Source organism: Empidonax traillii, unplaced genomic scaffold (genome assembly GCF_003031625.1).
Source record: "Empidonax traillii isolate 1590-97213 ecotype Southwest subspecies unplaced genomic scaffold, ASM303162v1 scaffold236:size2090792, whole genome shotgun sequence".
Lineage (NCBI taxonomy): Eukaryota > Metazoa > Chordata > Aves > Passeriformes > Tyrannidae > Empidonax > Empidonax traillii.
Window position 1 is genome coordinate 2,029,128 of NW_020955429.1, and position 14,788 is coordinate 2,043,915.

General features: G+C 52.9%; 1 protein-coding gene across 1 annotated transcript; it reads right to left on the reverse strand.

Moving 5' to 3' along the window:
• Positions 1 to 268: 268 nt before the first annotated feature.
• Positions 269 to 13,262, reverse strand: MOGAT2 (monoacylglycerol O-acyltransferase 2). Its single transcript, XM_027888296.1, has 6 exons — positions 13,016 to 13,262; positions 8,580 to 8,758; positions 3,208 to 3,412; positions 1,645 to 1,819; positions 1,323 to 1,522; positions 269 to 637 (listed from the first exon to the last, which is right to left on the reverse strand). Exons 1-6 carry the CDS (start codon positions 13,107 to 13,109, stop codon positions 483 to 485), a joined length of 1,008 nt encoding a protein of 335 aa, XP_027744097.1. The 5' UTR covers positions 13,110 to 13,262; the 3' UTR covers positions 269 to 482.
• Between the last annotated feature and the right edge of the window lie 1,526 nt (positions 13,263 to 14,788).

Consider the following 14,788-nt stretch of genomic DNA (forward strand, 5'->3'; position numbering starts at 1 on the left):
CCTGTGCTGCAGGCGGGGAGAGAAGAGCACAGAGCAATTATGGACAGAAAGAGCACCGAGCAAACGAGGTTTGTTGGTTGATCTAGGTGAATTATATTTTTAAAAAAAACACATATGGCTCATCATCCCATTCAGAATGAAAATAACGCAAGGAAACTTTAAGGAATTCAGATCTGCCAGGAAATATCTGGAAAACACTGCCATGCATGGCAGACTGGGAGTGTGCTGGGGAGTTTCAGTAGTGCTGTCCACAGATGGGATTTTTTTCCTTTTCCTTCTTTGTACCTTCCACGTGTCCCCTACATGATGAAGAAATGAAAATCCTGGCTCTACACCCATGAAAATGCTGTGGAAATCAAATCCTTCTCCCTACACTGTATGGACCATATGTTAACTGTGACTGTGCTGAGGCTGTGAGATGGTTCCAGGGAAAGGGAAAGCCTGGAGCTTGATCTCCACGGTTTCATCTTGCTGGAGGCACTCTAGATAAACTCCAGGTGGCTGTCTGGTGGGACATTATATTGAGCTTTGTGCTCCTCAAAGAGCTTGGACAACTCGTTCAGGTATTTCTCATGGACTTGATCCACTTCTTGCTCGGAGGGTTTCTGCTTCTTCTGCACTGGAATTGGCTTCCCGACTGGAAAAGAAGCACAGGCGTTAAAGAGGAGCCAGGGGCAAGCTGTCTAAACACACTTGCAGTTGAGTTGCTCCCACTTTGCTCAGATTAAAGTTTTTTTGAAGCATTTGGTTTTTATTAGGAATCAAAATGCCCTCTTAAGACGATCACGTTTAATTCAAGGTAAATCTAAACGTTTTTATTCCTAGCACAAGAATAAGCACCTTCCCATCTCCCAGAGCCAGCAGGAGCAGGAGGAGGTGCCTGCAAGGGGGCAGGGGGGGTCCGTGAGGCTCCTCTCATGCTCTGGGCTCTTACTCAGATTGTGTTTGTCAAGTGAGGAAAGGTTTCAACATCGTGCAACACAATCCCTCACCCCGCTAATGAAGAGCCCTGGTGATACTGCCCAGCCCATAAAACCATTGAGAAGATCCAAACAGGTCATAATGCCATTAGAAGTAATTGCTGCCTGTCAAACTGAATCAGTGGGGCGAGCTCCAGCCTTTCCAAACAGTGGCTTTTGACTGGATTAATTCCCTGGATTAATTCACCAGATTCATGGGCCGTGCTGGTGGGCCGGGCATGGGGTTGTTGAAACCAGGCAAAACTTCTTCAGACCCACAGGTTTTCTGGAGATGTGGTGTCCCATGGGCCTGGTGCCAGCTGGCCAGCCTGGCTGTGCCAGGGGCTCTGGGGAGGGACTCACCCACGGTGCAGATGGGGCGCCGGTAGGGTACGAGCCCAAAGCTGTACTGGAAGATGCCTCGTGCGTGGAAGAGGGGCAGGGAGATGCCCATGACCTTCTGGAGCCGGTGCTGGATCCACCTCAGCCAGGAGCCCTTGGGGTTCATCACCTGGTCGAAGAGGTCGTTCTCCCCGAAGGAGAAGGTGGGGACCAGCGGGGTGCTGTGGGAGAGGAACCCAGACTAGGGGGGTCAGGATCAGCAGACCCCGCCCCAAACCCCTTCACTGCCATCCCAAACACCCCAATCAGCCAGCCCAGAGCACCCCCTGTGCCCCCTGCTCACCCGTGCTGGATGGCCAAGCGCACGAACCCCTTCCTGTTCCTCAGCAGCAACGTGCAGGATCCTGGCCGGGCATCCAGGGCCTCCTGAGCCCCCCCCACGATGATGGCCAGCAGGTTTCCCCCCCCAGGCCTCTGCAGCACGTGGGAGGCACTCTCCTTGTCAGAGGCAACAAGACCTGGGGGACAGAGAGCAGTTAATGATGAGATCTGTCACACCCACCCCACTGGTGCGCTCTGGATGTTTTTCCCCCATTATCCATCTCTGGAGGGGTGCCAGACACTTCATTTCCAGAGTTTTCCTGCTCTTTAGCAACCTCAGCTCAGCTCCCCTGAAAGGTACTGGGTTGGTGCACGGCCCTGCTGGGTGAACACACAATTATTCCTTTGCTGTCTGGCTCAGAAGGGAGTAATGAGGGAAAAAAATCAGGAATAAAATAAACTGAGAACTAACTGTGCTTAAGCCCCAGGGAAAATCTGTTTTGGTTTGTTGGCAAGTGAAACCACGTCCAATCTTTAACCTTTCTAGAGTCAGGGAAACATTTGCTTTAGGTCAAAACATGAATTTCAGTGGATGCTGCCGATCTGAAGTGGAATGCAATGCGGGATTTGGTCCCTTGATGTTGTTTACTTGCAAAGGTTAGAACTCTTTAATTCAGAAATGACAAGGCAACATTGTTCTGATTATCTAAAAAAAAAATAAAATCCTTGTTTCGGGGGCTGAAATAATTTGCAAATTAAAACCTCTTGGGGAAACAGATTCAATGGACCTGAAAAAGAGCTACACTGCAAACTCCTGCATTGCAGGGATCAAACCTTCCCTTGCCTGGGTCACAACTCCCTCACATCTCACTGTTTTCATTCCTCACCATCCAGGTAAATATTTTTTCAGTAGCAGGAGCCAGAGTTTCTGTGGAAAACAGGGTGATGGATGCCCTGGGGTCCATCAGGTGGAACTGGATGCCTGTGTTTAGTCTGCCCACATTCAGCTGGAGAAGTGGCCATGCCCAAGCCCCCCGGTGAGAGCCAGCCTCTAAACATCTCTCAAAATTCCCTTTCCCCCCTCTCCATTTAATTTTTACCTATTCCATTTCCTATTCCTTTTTGCTACTTCTTCCTCCCCTGCCACGTCATTTTGCAGCAGCACGAGCTGCTATTTTCATCCTCTCACCCTGGATGCTGCTTCCCTGCAAGTAGCAGATACTTCAGTGGGGTTTTTCTCCTTCTTTCAGTGGCAACCACAATTTCAAGCCTGAACATTATTTTGACAAAAAGAAAGAAATGCAGGCCCACCCTGCCCTGCTGCTCACAGTGTGCTCTGCATTTTACTGTGACACAGCACCTGGCACAGTGATGCCCTGAGCTCAGAGACCATCTGTGAAGTGGAACTACAGAGATAACAGCTAGGAGGGCAACTTTTAACTTCAGGGAGTTTTTGGGGTGCCAGCTGCAGTGGCTGTGTCCAGGCATGGGGTCCAATGGGCCACAGATGGGGGAAAACAACCTCTCCTTCAGTTTTTTTACCCTGGTGTCTTCACTCTCCCACCATCCCAGCCGTGCTCCTCACCTCCACTCATCAGGTAGTCCCTGAAGAAGGGCACACGGAACCACAGGGAGAGCATCATCAGGTGAGGGGTGATGCCCGGGAAGAGCGTGGAAAAGCCTGATGCCTCCGTGCAGAAATTGAGGAAGGCTCCAGCTGCCAGGACCCCGTGGGGGTGAAATCCCAGCAGGTAGTTCTTCCTGGGGTCCAGCTCCGCCGTCTTCACCATCTGGGCTCGGGGAGGAAGCCAAGAAGGGGCCGTGAGTGGGTGCTGTCACCTCTAAGGATGGAGCATTTGCCATGCAGAGCGGGTTCCTTAGCACCCATCCTTAGCCTTCTGTCAGGAAAGGTCCACTGGACCGACCCCATCTTTTTTCACCGAGCTGCATTTCATTGCCAGTATTTCCACCTCCCCCCACCCATGGGCCCCAAAGGACTTTTCCAAAGGCCCAGTCCCTCGTGGCTGCCTCGGGCTGGTCCACGTGCTGTTGGGAGATGACTGGGTATAAAATGGCCTCCAGTACAATTCCTAATATGGGGGAAAAAAGCTAAAAACAGGTGGAATCACCACTGCTGAACGTGTTCAAAAAACATGTGGATGTGGCACTTGGGCACGTGGTCCGGCGATGACCTTGGCAGTGCCAGGGGAATGGTTGGACTCCATGGTCTGAGAGGGCTTTCTCATTTAAACAGTGCTGTGATTCTGTGGTCACAGGGCCACCATGAATTTCCACGCAGCTCCAAGGCACTTGTGCTCAAGCAGGACCAAACCCTGTGCATTTTAGGGTGTCACCCCTCCACGAACCCCAGTGCCACTCGGGGTGCAGCTGACGGTGTGTGTGCTCTGCGGGAGCAGCCAGAGCTGCAGGTTAATGAATGGTGGGGCCGTATTTCCCTTTCTTCCCTCATGGCTCATTTCCCCCCTGTCCCAAAGCTCTGTTGACTGTTCGCATGAGCCCACTCAGGCGCCTTCTCCTAATGAGGGAGTGGACAAACACGAGTCCCCCCCTGCCCGGGTGCAGAGGTGTCCAGCAGGAACAGGGGCAGATGGCTCAGGCACTAAGTGCCCGGGGCCCCTGCCACCCTGTGCTCTTTTTTTGTGCAGTCTCAGCCTGCATCAGTGTTTCCTGCATTCATCCTCAGCTCCCAAACAGCCCCTCGTCTCCAGGTGATTTATAAGTTTCCGGTGTGATGGAAACTGCCACATTTCTGGCTCTGTGTTGCCCTGGGGAAAGCAGAGCCCTGTTTGGTCACAGTGCCTGGTCACAGCTGGATGAGCTGGGCAGAGCTCACAGAGAAACCAGGGAGCTTGTACAGGACTGAGAAGGAAATCTGCAGGGGAGGAGAGACTTGGGCAAAGTCTCTCACACTGTGGTCAGGCTCCTGGACTCTAAACCCCCCCTTCTCATTCTGGAAATTCTTTAACACAGAAACTCCACCCTTCCTTCTGGATTGTTCCCACCGTCTATTCCCTCCTCCCCTCTCCACCTGCCAGAGGTCAATCTCCATTCCCAAACTGCCAGGGAAGTTAACCCCTGACCCTGCACAGCCCCCTCTCCTCTGCCCAGCCCCGAGTGCCTTACAGAGCTGGGCTGGGGTGCCGAGGGCTGGCACTGTCCTCCCTCCTGCCTTGGATGGATTGTCATTCCCACACCCTCCGGAAGGCTTGTGTTGCTTTATGGGTGAGTGGAACATTTAATAATTGTCCAAGGAGACTTCAGTGTCCAGCCAGGCCAGTCTTACATGGGTAAGCATCTCACTGAGGCAAATGCCTGACCCAAGGTTCTCCTGGCCAGACAAGGGCGGTTTCTCATCCCCGAGGTGCCAGGGGTGCCCAGGGACTGTGTTTGGTGTGTGTTCTGAGGGCAGTGAGCTGCAGCAGCTCAGGGCTGTGCTCTCCAAACTGAGCAACAGGGGTTTGACTTCCTCGAGCTGCCCCTTGGCATGGTCAGGGTGCTGGCTGGTGGTCCTGGCTGCTGCCAGCAGCAATGATCCCTTCTCAGAGGTGCTATGAGGCCTTTTGGATCCCAGTGATCCCTTCTCAGAGGTGCTATGAGGCCTTTCAGATCCCAATTGGGGGGGGGGGGGGGAGAAACTTGGCCTTCATAACAAATCCTAATCATTTAAGTTGGAAAGCCCTCTAAGATCATTGAGTTCAGTCATTCCCCCAGCACTGCCAAGGCCACTGCTAATCCATGTCCCCAAGTGTCACATCCAAACAACTGTTTAATTCTTCCAGGGCTGGGGCCTCCACCCCTACCCTGGAAAGCCTGTGCTGGACCACCCTTTCAGCGAAGAACTTACAGAATTTAAATTGGTGTTTCGAAGGATGAGATCTATTTTATGCTGCATCATGGAGAAATAGCTTAGCTACAGTTTTTTAGGGCTTGCAATGATTACTCTGAAACAGAAAACTCCCCTTATTCTCTCTGCTCAGATATGAGTCCAAGACACGGGTGAAACCTTGCCCCAGCTCCTCCAGCTCCTGGAGAGACACAGTGAGACCTTCTCCATGCACTGTCAGCTGAGTTAGGGAAGTCCCTACACAAACTTCCAGGAGCTCTGAAAAGAACCCACGTCCTGGTGAGGATCTCAAGCAAATTAATCCAAATTAATTTTAAACTGGATTAGTTAAATGGCATTAACATCCCAAGTAGATGCTCTTAGATGGAATTAAAGTGCCCCTCAGTTAGTATTTGTTTTCTTTGGGTTTTAAATCATTTTGGAGGGGAATTAAGCTAATTGGAGTTAGGGCTTCTGAGTAACTTTACCAGCCCAGGAGTTCAGCACTGCTTTACCCAGCCTGATTTAATTCACCCTTGAGATGTGACTCGGACTTCCTATGGACTGGACTGCCCTGCCCCAGGCCATGGGCAGAGAACAGGCAATTCCCTGTGTGAGGCTGTGCACTGATGCCTTGAGGAAAGGGTTGGGAGGCCCTGGCACAGGTTGCCCAGAGAAGCTGTTGCTGCCCCTGGATCCTTGGAAGTGTCCAAGGCCAGGTTGGACGGGGCTTGGAGCAACCTGGGTGAGTGGAAGGTGTCCCTGCCCATGGCAAGGGTTGGGACTGGGTGAGATCCAAGAGAATCCCTTCCAACCCAAACCATCCTGTGATTCTCTCACTCATCAGCCCACAGCAGGCATCACTGATTATCTGTTCAAACCTAGTCTGGCCCAAAGAGATTGATTTTAAACCCTTTGGTATATTTTACACAATATTATAGTGCAGCTGAGCTCAGCCAGTCATTGGAATCAGAGAATCACAGAATCACTAGGGTTGCAAAAGCCCTTTAAGACCACTGAGCCCAACCATTTCTCCAGCACTGCCAAGCCCACCACTAACCCTCGTCCCCAAGTGCCACATCCACACAAGCTTTTAAACAATTCCAGGCCAATTCCAGGCCTATCATGAGGATGCATTACAAAAAAAAGGACTAGAGCAGGGTTAAAATGCAGGGAAATGCATTTGGATTCTCCCTGCTTTTTTCTCATCCACTTTTAAAAAACGCCCCAAACTCGTTCGGGTCCTGCCTGACCCTCTGAGTCCCAAACCACAAACTAAAACAGAGCCAGTTCCAAGGGGACTAAACCCAGCACCAAAGTGGTTCCTGTGCACGGGTGGGCTCGGCAGAGGGTGCTCCTCGCACTCAGCACGGGGGGCACAGCTCAGCCACCCACACTGCCCAGACAGCAGCGCTCAGCCCCACAGCACACACAGCCGGGGGTCCCTCAAAGGCACCGATTAAAGCTGCTTCCCAAAACAAAGCAGCACATCCCTCCCTGCCTCCAAACCCTGGAGTTCCTCGCTAAGTTTGCTGCTGAGATCGGAAAAGATCAGGAGCCACGTTTAATCTTCCCAGGACATCTAATTCTCCATCCACACACAGATGCAGCCCAGGGTGCTGGGGGCCAGACTGGTTTGTGTCCCTGGATCCCATTTCTTGGGCCCCTGTTCTGGTTGGGGCTTTGGGCAAGTGGGGGGGTTCACCTGAAGGAGAGAAGGCTCCAGGGAGACCTGAGAGCCCCTTGCAGGCCCCAAATGGGCTCCAGGAGAGCTGGAGAGGGACTGGGGACAAGGGATGGAGGGACAGGACACAGGGAATGGCTCCCCAGTGCCAGAGGTTAGGGTTAGTTGGGATATTGGGAAGGAATTCCTGGCTGTGAGGGTGGGAAGGCCCTGGCCAGGTTGCCCAGGGAATCTGTGGCTGCCCCATCCCTGAAGGTTAGACAGAGCTTGGAGCAACCTGTTCTAGTGGAAGGTGTCCCTGCCCATGGCAGGGAGTTACAAACAGATGCTCTTTAATGTCCCTTCCAACCCAAACCATTTTAGGATTCCATGATCCTACGACTGAGAAATTATTTTGGGGGAATAGCATTGTGTGACTGGTCGGTTACAGAGCTCTTTTTATTACATTTTTGTTTTGTTTTCTGCTGTCGCTCTGTGGAAAACCCCCTCTGCTTTCTCCCAGACCAGAGCGGGGAAAGGCTCCACCGAGCCCCCCGCTGCCTCCACCCGGCGAGCTGCAGCCAAACCCAGTCCCGTGCTCCCTCTACTGGTTTTACTGGTCCTCCTGCCAAGGGCTGTGGCGTTCAGGAGGGGCGCTGCACGTCCTTACACAGGGACAGGAGAGGAGCCAGGGCTGGGCTCAGCCGGCAGCTCAGTTTCAGCAGAGAGGTGGGTCCGACACTGCACAAGTGGTCACGGCCACAGATAACTTACACAATATACATCGCATATAATTGTTAGGGTCACGTATCCCACAGAGTCGCTGCGTGGTTTGGGTTGGAAGGGACCTGAGAGCTGCATTTGCTCACATTTGAGCCGACCTGTGGTGGCCCTGAGGCAGGACTCGGTGCTGCTCCCTGCCTCCACGTATCCAGGGGGGATGCCAGATGAAGGGTAAGGGCTAAGGGCAGCCACGGGCGTGGGAGTAAATCAGGCAATGTCACAGAAGTCCCCCTCAAAAGAGCAGCAGCTCTGTGAGGCTCTCCAGGGCACACCCAGCTTCCCCCAGCCATCCCCTTCCTCAGCACCGGGACCTCTTGGATTTGGGTCAAAACTTGGCCCTGTGTCTGCTGGGTGAGTGCTGAGCAACCTGAAGGGGGGGAATGTTGGAACACAGACGTGGAAGTACCGAAATACAGGCATGGAAATATGGAAATATAGACCTGGAAGGCAGCAAGGTTAAACAGGTGCGGGAAAGGCAGGTGACTGAAGGATGAGGTTGTGAGAATGGTGGTCCACAGGTTTTTTTTTTTTTCTGGATCTTCCAGTAATCTGGGAGCTTCAACACCGACCTGCCAGCACCCCAAGGCACGGCTGCTGGCCCCAGACCCCAAGGGCCACGCTGCTCCCCGCAGCACTGAAAGGACCCCAAGGGGCGGGTGGCACTTACCGTGATGGGGAAATAGTCCCTCATGTACCTCCAGACGGCGCAGTTCCGCAGGAATTGGACGCGCCGCCCTCCTTTCCTGGGCTGGTCCCTGTCGATGACCCACCAGACGGCATAGAGGGCACTGAGCAGCCAGAAACGGGTGAAGAGGAGGGCGATGAAGGCGGCGATGCAGCACGGTGCTGGAAGAGAAGCCAGCGGGGTCAGGCGGGCTCTGGGAGGGGAATGATTCGCTGGGAGAGGCTCTTCTGCCCTGGGGATGGAGCCCAAGCTCCCCTCAGAGGTGCCTTCAGTCTGATCAAATAGCTCAGCAGGATGCTGAGCTATTTGATCAGACTGAAGGCACCTCTGAGCCAGAGGGCGTTTCTTTTCTACCTGCCCCGGGATGTGAAGACGAACCATGAAGATCCACGATGTGGCCTTGTTTTACCCCAAAACTCCTGTTAATGCCCCCTGCTGACACCTGACATTTTGCAGTGGCAGCAAATAGGGTGCTGTGTCCTGCCTGTACGGCCCCCAGTGTCTTTATCCTGAGCTAATGATTCCCCATTTTAATTGTGCCCTTGATTTAATCCCACATTTAAGATTTTATTCTTTTTTGAGTTTTTTTTCTTATTGATTTTGGACCCTTTCCCCCACTTCTCAGGTTCTCTCTCAGCTCTAATCTGGCCTCCAGAGGATTTTCAGTGCTTTCAACTCGGTGTCAGCACGAATTCTGTAAGGATGCTCTATTTCATTCTCTAAGACATTAATGACTTGGGACTTTCCCAAGTCATCAGAGAATTTTCTGAGCTGCTTCCAGTCAGTGCTCAGCTTTGACCTCTACCTCCCACCCCCCTCATACCCTGTGTTCTGGCGTGGAACAAGAGGAGAAAAGTCTGTGTGCAAACAAGCATCATCACTTGGTGTGTGAAATCCTGCCCAAGCCTGAGACTGTCTGTCTGCAGAGACTGGGAAGTGGTGATGGCCACCAAGATGCCACCTGCTAAAGCAGATGCCCTAAAATGTGCCTGGGAAGAGCTGTGTCCTCTCCATCTGTCCCTCTGGAAGCCTTGGTGTCGCTTGGGAAGGGGAAGACTGAGCTGAAAACAAAACAAAGCACCCGTTCACCCCAGTCCTTTGCCTTCCCCTGCCCGTGGGTTACACCATGTGTTGTGTACTCTGATCTTTTTTGGGTCTCCATCACAGATCCAGCACCAGGGCTGAAGGACCAGAGGATGGAGATGCCCTACTCAGCTTCAGCTTCAGCTGTGAGAGAGATGCCTTCACACCCTCATCCTCTGAGACCTGGATTTCCATCTTTGGGAGTCACCTGGCACCTGTTCTCTCCAGCTCATCTCACCCTGTCAGAGAAGAGGAAGAGGATGCTCTCATTTAAGACCTTCCTGTGCCTCCTGTTTGCTTCTACTTAAGGATAAATAAGTATATTTAGCTTGTAGTCCTTTTTTTTTTTTTTTTTTTTTTTTTTTTTTTTTTTTTTTTTTTTTTTTTTTTTTTTTTTTTTTGTGATCATTCCCCCAGAGCTTTGTGTGGAAAAGCAGAGTGCTTGGATCATCTCCTCCGTGGCCTCCTCTGGTGCTGCTCCCAGTAGGGTCTGATAAGAGCAGAGCAGAGGAAGGGGGAATCCCCTCCCTCAACCTGCTGCTCAGGCTTCTTTTTCAAGTGCCACAGACACAGACTTTGCAACCCTGGAGGAGAAGTGCACAGAGCATGAACTGCAGCTCCAGGTCCACATGACAGGCAAACACAACCCACAGGCTGCAATTTCCTGCACCTGAGAGCCAGGTTGTCAGGGCTGCTGCAAACCCCTGCAATGCCTAATTCTCCTTTTATCATGCTGTGCAAAGCTCAAAGTACAGCCTACAAAATGAAGGAGCTCTTCTGGTCCAAATGCACACACTTATCACCCAAGAGAGACTTTATCTTGCAATTATATAATTATTAATTTCTCCCTCGATTCATTTGCAATTTGACATTTTTTTTTTTTTTTTTTTTTAGAGCAGAATTTGCCCACAGTGACCTTCACTCAAGATTGGTTTTCGTTGTCTCCTTTTAAAACCTTTTGGTTCTCCCTGGGAAAGGAGCCCATTCCATGTGCCGTGGGCAGGGACACCTTCCACCAGAGCAGGTTGTTCAGAGCCCCATCCAGCCTTGGCCTTGAACACTTCCAAGAGGAATCAGAGGCCTGGAATTGCTGTGATCACCCTGGCACCGTGTGCCCTTTGAGCCAAGGCTGGTGACTGGGAGGGTTCAAAGGCTGGCTTTGCTGGGCTGGCTCTGCAGCGGGCCCAGGTCTGCTGCCCCTGCACTGGGTTTGTTTGCAGGGGCTCAGCCCTGCACTCGAGGCTCTGTGTGATGTGCCTGGATGGATTTGGCTGGAGGGATGTGGCTGGATGGATGTCTGTGCCTGTCTGTCTCCACGCCCTCCCGGGGAGCATCCTCGGGAGAAGCGGCAGCGCGGGCAATGCCCTCCCCACGGTGAGAGGGATGTGGGGCAGCAGGGCCGGGCTGCTGCTGCCTCATCCGGCATCCTGCCGGCAATGAATGAGCCCTCGGCCCGTGCTCGGCTTCTCCAGGGATGTATTTGCACAACCATGGCAACAGCTGCCTGCGAGCAGCGCCGCGGGGAGCCGTGGTCAGAGGGCTGCGCCAGCGCCTTGGCAGCGCTGGAACGGGAATTTCGGGAGCCCTTCCCTGGCAGCAGCAGCAGGAGCCCGTCCCCGAGACAAAGGAGCAGCCGGCAGCTCAATCCGGCCCACGAGAGGTCGGAGCTCTGTGCCCGAGGGTTATAACAGTGCGAACAGGGACGTTTGGCAGCTCGCGGAGTGAAATGAAGGGTGTCCCTCGGCATCGAGCTTTTGCAGTTGTTAAACGGGGAGGTTTTGGGTGGAAAGCTCCAGGCTTGAAGAAACTTTGTAGAACGAGCCAAACCAGCTGGAATCGCTTCCTAAGGTTTGGTTATCGGTTTTCCAGTGCGTTTCTTATCTGTTTTTGGTTTCAGCTTGTATCACAGAAAAAAAACCCCAAACCAAACCAAACCAAAATCAAAATAAAATTGTTCCAGGGAAAGATGATAATCTCTGGAAGGCTGGCCATGGAGGAGGAGTGGGTTTGGGTCTCATCCTCATCCGCAGAAAGCGGCATTTCCCTGCAGGAGGTCGAGCCTGTGTTCGATTCCTCCCTTCTGGCCATGTGCTGTCTTTCTGCTGGCTCCAGAAGTCATTTCCATCACTGGAAAGTCAAGTGCCAGCTTGTTCCCAACACCGAGAAGGGAAAAAACCTCAAGTACAAATTGTTTTACTGGAAAACACTGGGAAAGCTCCATAAGCCCCAGCTGCATCCGTGCCGGGAATGGAGATGTTTTGCTGTATCCCTGGTTAACAATGCGGCCACATCTCTGCTGCATCCCATCCCATCCCGGCACCATGGAGGGAAATGGGGGTGCAGGGACAGAGCGGGAAGTGCAGAGCTGGGACTGCCCTCCCACCGTAAAGGAAAAGCTTTGCGCAGATATTATCCCAGATTGACAGTTGGCATAACAATGGGAAGCTCTGGGATGTCACTTCCAGCCCGGCTCCCGACGGGCTGTAAACGGCCCCAGGCACTTTGCACTCTCTGATAATCTGCCTCTGATGCTCCCATCTCCTTATTTCCCTAACAATTGAAGATTCCGGGATGTCACCTTCCAGCTTGGCGCCTGATCGGCTGTAAATGGCCCCCGAGTTTGCCCTCTCTGCAAACCTGCCTCCGGGTCTCCCATCCCTTTATTTCCCAGTGCATCCCATCCAAAACTGCCTGTGTGTCGCTTCCATCAGCACCTGATGCCCTCCACACAGCACCGAGTTTGCCCGATTCTCGGTTTGCTAATGTGCCTCTTCCCTAAATCTGCTTGGGTTGTCTTGGAAAAACTTCCTTTAGGGATGTGCAGGGCCACCTGTATGAACTGAAGTGTCTGTTCCCAGGGCTGCAAAGCCGAGTCCCCAGGGCTCTTCCCATCCTGCCACTCCTAAAGCACGGGAATGCTGCTTCCCACGCTTTACCCTGCCGAGCAGGGCAGCACCTTAGACCGGGAAAACACTGAACCCAGAGAGCAGGAGGAGCTGAAACCCCACTGGGGTTTGAATGCTCCATAAAAGCTGTAGATATTCCCATGCACGGGCAGGCAGCCACACACCTCCCTGGTGCCACCATGCACTGACCAGGGGGTGAGAAGAAGCCAAAACCACTGGCACAGGTTGCCCAGAGAAGCTGTGGCTGCCCTGTCCCTGGAAGTGTCCAAGGCCAGGCTGGACGGGGCTTGGAGCAACCTGGGCGAGTGGAAGGTGCCCCTGCCCGTGGCAGGAGGTGGAACTGGAGGATCTTTCGTGTCGCTTCCAACCCAAACTATTCTGGGATTCTATGGAAAGCTCCTCAGAGAAGGAAAGGGAGATGCGTCTTACCCAGCCCCAGGAAGCTGAAGACCCACTGAGCCACGGCTGCCGTCTGGAGCCTCCTCTGCAGCGGCACCGAGCGCGGGGCAAACTCGACCTTCATCTTGGGCTCCGCATTCGCGTCTCGGGAGGAGGAGGAGGAGGAGGAAGCGAGTGGCGAATGCAAAGTGCAAAGTCGCCCGTCGATGTTTGCTCAGTGTTACTGTACAGGGGGTTGTGCAACCTACAGTGGCGCTGGTGGCTGTCCCCAGCACCCTCCGAGGGGACACAGGGACGGGCACGGCCGGGAGGTGTCACCAGCCTGACACCAAAGGGACTCGCCGCGCTCTTAGACGGGCATCAGTTCATGCTTCTACCACCCGAAGGGGAAGTGAACTCCGTTCAGGACCCAGTCCTGCCTTCACGTTCCCCGTCTCTTTGCAATTTTGCAATATTTGGGTGCTGGCAGAGATGAGTAGGCACCTGTGCCTGTGAGCCAGGCGTTATTTTCCCTCTGCCCCTACAAACCACCCTGTGCACCCCGACCACCCACCCTGCGAGCTTTTGGGTTTTGCACAGCAGGAGGGACAAGCGCGGGCAGGTCACTTTTATTTGCAAGTGATGTGATAAGGATGAGTTTCCATCTCAGCCGAGGAGGTGGGGAGACAACAGAAGGGTTCTCTTTGCTGAGCACGTGGTACGTGAGGAAACTCATGACTCTGTCACGACATGGATGGATGGATGGATGGATGGATGGATGGATGGATGGAGCAGAGAAGTGCCCACGTGCATCTTTACACACGGGTGTAGAGAAAGGAAATCCTCCCTCCTTCTTGCGTTTCCACCCCCACGCAGGTGCACAGTCTGAGCCTCTGCCTCAGTGCCAAGAGCTGCAATTTACTGCATAGGGGAAAAAAAAAAAAAAGCGCAGAACACACAGAAATTTAGGAGAAAAAAAAAAATCCTCAGGGAACTGTCGAGCCACTCAGGTAAACAAAGAAATCATCTTGTGAGAGGCCTGAGAAAAGCGAGGGTCTGATTGTAACCAGGATACGGGATAATGCCGTGAACAGGCTGCACTGAACAATGAGCCGATGAACTGCAAAGCACCGGCCGAGTACAAAAGGCGTCAATCGCTTGTCTAAGGGGCGTTTCAATTTCCCAGGTCACCGCGGCCAAGAATTACAGAACTAAAGCAAAAACAACCTTTGGCAGAAGCAAATCAGGGATGTTGACCGAAAACAATCCCTCCCCTTTGTCAGGCCCTAGGAAGGCGTCGGGTACAGGGATTTACATCTGTTAAACTCCATTTTCCCCCATCACTGGAACAACAGGGCTCTGGTGAAAGCCCAAGGGATCTTTTCCTAAAGACACCGGTTGCTTTAATTGAGCTGGAACTGGTTTAGATTTCGCTTGAATTTCTCCCCATCCTTTGTGTTCTGCTGCTAATGTCAGGACCCTGCCTGCTTTGAGAAAGCAAAGGAGGCTTTTAACTCTTTCAGCGCTGTTGCCTGGAGACGGGATGTTTCCAGCTGAGAAACCATCAGTGATTTCTAAAATGCTCTGCAGACATCTGCGGGTCCAGGGCTCCTGGTCTTCCTGGGCCGGGCAACCCCTTCACGGCCAGGGAGGGGGACGGTGGGAGGGGTTAGAGTGGTTATTAGGGGAAATTCCTTCCCCAAAAGGGCTGTCCAGCTCTGGCACAGCTGCTCAGGGCAGTGGTGGTGCCCCTGTCCCCAGAGAGATTTAAAAGCCGTGTGGATGTGGGACGTGTGTTAGTGGTGTCCTTGGCAGTGCTGGGGA